The sequence below is a fragment of the Loxodonta africana genome, chromosome 7, assembly GCF_030014295.1.
Source record: "Loxodonta africana isolate mLoxAfr1 chromosome 7, mLoxAfr1.hap2, whole genome shotgun sequence".
NCBI lineage: Eukaryota > Metazoa > Chordata > Mammalia > Proboscidea > Elephantidae > Loxodonta > Loxodonta africana.
The window spans coordinates 82,637,173-82,643,865 of NC_087348.1; the positions used below are offsets into that span (position 1 = coordinate 82,637,173).

General features: G+C 38.1%; 1 protein-coding gene and 1 pseudogene across 1 annotated transcript; both read right to left on the bottom strand.

The window, feature by feature from the left end:
- Positions 1 to 1,618: 1,618 nt before the first annotated feature.
- Positions 1,619 to 2,961, bottom strand: LOC100658159 (olfactory receptor 51J1-like; annotated as a pseudogene).
- Positions 2,962 to 5,100: 2,139 nt separating this feature from the next.
- On the bottom strand, positions 5,101 to 6,254 carry LOC100657872 (olfactory receptor 51Q1-like). The gene has a single exon (XM_010600967.3). It carries the CDS (start codon positions 6,143 to 6,145, stop codon positions 5,198 to 5,200), a length of 948 nt encoding a protein of 315 aa, XP_010599269.2. The 5' UTR covers positions 6,146 to 6,254; the 3' UTR covers positions 5,101 to 5,197.
- Between the last annotated feature and the right edge of the window lie 439 nt (positions 6,255 to 6,693).

Below are 6,693 nucleotides of genomic sequence, written 5' to 3' on the forward strand. Positions count from 1 at the left end.
TTACTATTTTTTTTTTTTAATTTACCCCATCTTTTTCTCACCTTTCTTGATTTATTTTAGATTATTATTTTTTTTTTTTCTATTTTCCTTCAGGTAAGTGTCAGGTTAAAAATTCCTTTACCAATTTTTTAGTGGTTATTGTATAAAGTAAAATATACATCTTCAACTTAACCAGTCTAGTTTGTCTTAGCTTTATATTTCTTCCTGGACAATGTAAATGCTAAAGACTAATTTTACTCAATTTGACTCTTCCAGTCTTTCGTCCTTTCGGGTGTATGTATTTCATGTCTACATATAATTTAAAAATATAAAACCCTAAATTTTCATAGTGTCAATATTCATTTGTATCTACTCAGATATTATTCTTGATTTTATTAAATTTTACTGAAGTAATTATTTTAATGTCAGCATATAATGATCCCAATAGTTAAATTTTTTGTGAATCTAACCCTTCACACTCTTCCTTTTTTCCCTTGATTTTTGTTTTATTATTGTATTGTGCATGCCAGGATACATTCTTAATGAATGTAATGAAAACTTATGATGATACTTTGAGTTGCAGGTTAATATCTTTCTGCTAATAGAATTTACTCTTATTTCTGATTATAATGACCAGCCATCAGTTTATCTGGGACTGTAGGATTTCCTATATTGTGGTACTTTGTGTGCTAAAACTGGGAAAGTGCTGAGAAACCTGGGATGGCTGGTCATTTTAATTGTTATAAATGGGGTAATGAAATTAGGTAGTAAGATGACTAAAATATATATATATAAATAACTTTGTGAGGCTCGTCTACTTCTGATTCCCTCACTCCAAATTATAAGCTTTCTGAAATCCAACAAATGGCTAGGTATTTACCAGGTAATCTCTTCCTTGGCGGTTTCTGTGTTTCAATTTTTGTTCCCCTGCTTTCGGTTCCTTTGAGACTGCTGTAAGCTATTCTCTTTTTATCAGCTATTACTGTTGAATTGGCAAAGGGCTTAAAAAGAATGGCACCAAATATCAGGCTCACTTCTCCAGGCTTCCCTTCTCTGTGAGGTTTTTTGGCCTTTATGTCATCCTTCTTTGAATGTTGTTTGAAGTCATTTAAAATATATCTTTCTAACTTTACAAATTGTTCTTGGAAGGAAGATTGTTCTGAAACTAACCTTGCCTTGATGAATGTGGAAATCCTTATACTATTTTATGCATTTTCTCAAGTTTTCTACTTTAGCTTCATGCTTACCTATGTGCAATAGCTAGTAGTTGTTTCCTGTGGAAAAGATAAAGGATTAAGGTAATTTCAAAAGGTTACCCAGAACATCTTCCAGTTTCAGGTTATCTTTTTTCTTACATAGAAGTCTGTGCTTTCACAAGTTTTCCCGTATGCCTATTCCAAGTATCAAGGTAATGGAAAAATTCATGTCACAGAATATATTTTAAAATAATGTCAATTCTGTATAAAATCCTGCCATCCATAATCCACTCAACCTACACTCCCACTCCAGTTTACTGAGAGGATATGAAGGTTCTGCTTTTAGATGCCATGTTTTAAGTAACAACAATTGCATAACATACAATCTGGGATACCTTGTGAGTATAGAAAAATAAATTTTTTCTTCCTGCTTTGGCCTTTGGCTAAACTCTGGCCTTCTTCTCTGATAGCATTTACAAAATTCCACGATGCATTTGTTTGGTCTAATGCTCTAGACAATGAGGTTGACAACAGGTGGGAAGAAGAGGTAAGCATTGGCCATCATGGCTTGCAATGGAGGGAACACATGATGTCCAAAATGGTGCACCATGGACAAGCCAAACATAGGACCATAATAAGTGAGTATAGCACAGACATGTGACCCACATGTGTTGAGTGCCTTCCTTCTCCCTTTTCCAGTGATGATACCCAGTACAACATGGAGTATGAGCCCATAGGACATCACAATGAGCAGTGAATCCAGCCCAAAAGTGGAGGTAATGATGAAAAGCCCATGTACGTTGTTGATAGAAATGTCCCCACAGGGTAGATATATGAGGTTGGGCTGGAGGCAATAGGAAAGGGAAGCACATTATGGAAACAGAAAGGCAGTCAGTGCAAGAACAAGGGCAATAAAGCCATGAGTGTAATGCTTTTCCGGTCAGTAATAACTCCTTTGCCAATGATGGGGGCAAGGTCAGGATGGCAGTATAGCGCAATAGGCTATAGATGGCCACAAAGGAATCCACAGACATGGCTAGCAGCACAGCTGACTCCATGATGGAGAAGGAATGGACAGAGGACATCTGTGGAAGGCATGTATCAAATCCAATCTCAGTGCTGCCCAACAGGAAGATGCCTAGCACTGTAGGCAGGGTGGATGTACAGACAACAACCTCAGCCATTGCCAATAGGGCAAAAAAGATGTACATGAGCTGGTGTAGGGCAGCGTCTGCCCTGGTGACATGAAGAATGGTGCCATTACCAAGGAAGATGATGATGTACATCAGGCAGAAGGGGTTGGAGATCCAGATGTGCTCTGCCTCCAGCTCTGGGTTGCCAAACAGAATGAGTATTGTAGGTAAAAACCTCATACAATTATTGGAGTTCTTCATGTTGAAATTGCATCCCATGGGATTAGTGCCACCTTGAAAATTAGAAACAAACTAATAGATATTATCATGGAGAAAATCTAATGGACTTGTGTTAGTTTTTTCAATTTTCTCCACCCTTTGTTATTTGAACATATTTATCAGAGTTACTCTAGTTATTTTAAAGTCTTTTTCTCTTAAACACAGTATCTGATTCACCTGTGGGTTTCCTAGTTTTTCTTTTTTCCCAGAACCTTCTCTCTGTCAGTGCAAAGCTCAGATTCTCAAACTTTTTCCTTTGCAAAGAATTGGAAAATGCCTTCAGAAAATAAATACCTGCAGAGTTTAGCACCTCTTCATGGTTCTCCCCTTTCTAAAATCTTAGACTCTCTTATTTCCATCATTTGAAAAATTTGTTAATACTTTTAAACTTACATACATATACATGCAGGTACATATGTATGTGTGTATACATGTGTGTTTGTATATACACATGTATGTATATATGTGTATATATACATATACGTATACATAGAGCCCTGGTGGTACAGTGGTTAAGTGTTTGGCTGCTAACCAAAAGGTTGGCTAACCAGTTGCTTCTTAAAAACCCCATGGGGCAGTTCTACTCTGTCCTCTAGCGTTGCTGTAAGTCAGAATTGACTATAGCAATGGATATACACATGCATATATAGACACGTGTATATACACATACATATACAATTAAATATAAATATACATACCAAACCGGTGGCCATTGGGTTGATTCCACATGAGTTAAAAGAGAACTGTGCTTCACAGTTTTCAATGGCTGATTTTTTAGAAACAGATTGTCACGGCTTTCTTCCAAGGATCCTCTGGATGCATTCAAACCTTCAGCCAAGCATGTTAGTTGTTTATAGCACTCTGGAACTTCATATATATACATATATGCAATTTTTTAAAAATCTGTTTTTTTAGTTGTGTCAACAAGAACATTGGCCTGACACATCATTTTGCCCAGAATTGAAAGTCAGAGTTTTTAAAAAAATTGTTTTTTGTGTGCGTGTGTGAAGTATAGTATATGCAACCAAAGTTATACCATTTCAACAATTTCTACATGTACAATTCAGTGACATTGTTTACATTCTTCAAGTTGTACTACCATTACCATTATTCTCTCATATGTTATTCCACCACCTTACCTTCAACTTGCTGTCCCTGAGCATCTCATCCATTTCAAGTTGCTGTTGTCAGTTTGATCCACATCGATAATTATTTTAAAGTGCATGATGCTCAAAGCAGACATATGTTACTGATTAAAAGAAGCTATTTTTGTTTCAGAGAAGATTTCAGGAGATAGTTTTTGTTTAAAGTTTAAAATATAAAGTTTAAAAATTATCTCAGGGCAATAGTTTTGGGGGTTCATCAAACCTCAATGGCTTCAGAAAATCTGGATTCCATTGAGAATTTTAAATTCTCTTCCACATTTTCCCCTCTTTTGATGAAGATTATTCTACGAATCGCTGATCAAAACATTCAGTAATGGTAGTGGTTCACAGAGAAAATGAGAAGGACAATGTAAATGCAACTGCAGAGAGGGTCAGTAATAGATGCCTTATCCAAACCCACTCCACTTGAGTAGAGCTGCCCCATAAGGTTTCCAAGGCTGTAGATCTTTACAGAAACATCTTGCACATCTTTCTCCCATGGACTGGTTGGTGGGCTTGAACCGCTGACCTTTTGGTTTGCTGCCAAGCGCCTTAACCACTGTGCCCTAGCGTTCCTTGATAGATGACAGAGGGTCTTATAAGCCCTATTAAGATGTTTGCAGGCAAATCAAGGGAGCCCAACATAATAGCACAACAGCTTGAGCTAGTTTAGAAAACAAATCTAACTTAAACAATTTGCAGTTTTTTCTAAGCATGACAACCATGATATTCAAACTCTTTTTATGCTTATCTTCCAGAAGTGTCTGTCTTATAGCTCATACCAGCATCTACTATTTTCTCTCAGCAGTAGTTTCCATCTTTCTGAAACTCTGGTTCCACCACTGACTTTAAGTGAACTCTGCCTTGAACATTAATTCAGTAGGTTCTTGAATTCCCAGGCTTGTTCCATTTTTGCTTTTGAAAATTAGTGTCCAGTTTTCATTTAGCACCAATATCTACAACCATCTGTCTTTAATTTGGCCTTCTAGTTTATAAAGGTTCTCTTTTATTGTTTCGGATTGCGATTACATGAGCACTTGTGTTTCATTAAGAGCTGACATTTGCTGTAGTAATGGTTTATAAGGACACAAATATATACAACCTTCAATAAGCATTTCTATACATTTAGCAGTATTTTGAGTTTATTACAGAAAATCTTGTATTTTGTCACATACTTAATAACAACACCCATGTGAAGAAGGTAGAAGAAGGGTTGTATTTTAAATTAATTTTTTTTTTTCTCAAAACAGTATAACTAGTTAAGAGCAAAGCTGGGTTTAAAAAAACCCTACATCTCTTAATTTCTAGTCAAGGAATAATTGTGTGTCTTTATTTACATTGACAGTTTCTTAAGCACTTCCTATTCCTTCCCCTGTCTATGCTATTTACAGTTTAAATGGTAGTGGTCTCTGCTCTTGACTCCATGTTACCTATAAGAAGTCTTTCTCTAAACCTAAATTCTCTCTCAGCGCAACTTCCTGTGGAAGAGAAGGTGAAAGATTCCTTGGCGTATCTGCTTAGTCTTGACACTGTAAATAATGGGATTCATCACAGGAGGGGCCAGCAAGTAGATATTGGCAATGACCACGTGGACCAGTGGGGCAGCGTGTTTTGCAAAACGATGAGTCATGGATAGACTCACCATAGGCACATAGAGAACCAGAACAGCCAGAAAGTGGGACAGACAGTTATTAAGGGCCCGGAGCCGCTCAGCCCAGGTGGCTGTGCCCAAGATACTTCTCAAGATGAGTGCGTAGGAGAGCACAATGAGCAATGGGTCCAACACAATAATGAGCAACCCAAGAGCAAATCCATACCAGCTGTTGACCCGAATATCAGCACAGACTAGGCGAATCATATCCTGGTGGAGGCAGTAGGAGTGAGAGAGAAGGTGAGACCGGCAGAAGGGCATGCGCTTGAGTAGGAAAAGTGGGGGAAGAACAGCCAGAACACAACGGCAGATGATGGCTACTCCTATCCTGCCAATGACTTTACTGGTAAAGATGGAGGCATAATGGAGGGGGCGACAGATGGCCACATAGCGGTCAAAGGACATGGCCAGCAGGACAGAAGATTCCATGAATGAGAATCCATGGAGGAAGAAGAACTGGGCAAAACAGGCCTCAAAAGTGATCTTCTGAATGTTGAACCAGAGGAGCTGCATGGCTGTGGGCAGGGTGGTGAGGGTGAGACCCAGGTCAGTCAGGGCCAGCATGGAGAGAAATAGGTACATGGGCTGGTGGAGAGATGGCTCTGTGCAGATGACAGCGAGGATGGTGGTATTGCCCATGATGGAGATGGTATAGAAGCAGCAGAAAGGGATGGAGATCCAGATGTGGAAGGCCTCGAATCCAGGGATACCCGTGAGGATGAAGTAGAAGGGGTCTTGGGTGGTGTTATTCACCTTGGACATGACTGATGAATGAAGAACCAGAATGTCTGTTTCCTGCAATAAGAATCTCAACAGTGTGCTATTGTCATAGAGTCATTATCCACTCAAGACTCAAAGATGTGTGTGGGATTGTTTTTCCAATACTACTGAGCTATATAATTAGCTAAAACAGTAAGAACTGCAGGTTCTTCTGACATAAATTTCTACTTAAAATGATTTTTTTTTTCTTTTGTTAATCTTTCCTGTCTTCTGCTTTGCAGGAAAATTTCGTTAAGGCTTTCTGTAAACTCTTGTATTATACTTCTTATCTACTCCTGTAGATACGTCTATATACATATGTAGTTAGACATTTGCATTTACTAACAGAAGTGCTCTTGTTAATATTTCAGATAACTTACCAGCAACCAAATGCAAAGCCTAATTAGTGTATGTTCTCCTTGGCTTCACAGAAAAAACAAAATACTTCCTTATCTGTAATTTTGTATGTAGTATTGAGTGAGAGGAAGTATCACAGATGATGCCCAAGTTTCTTGTTTTGGCAACCGTGTAGATTACAGTAATAATAAATT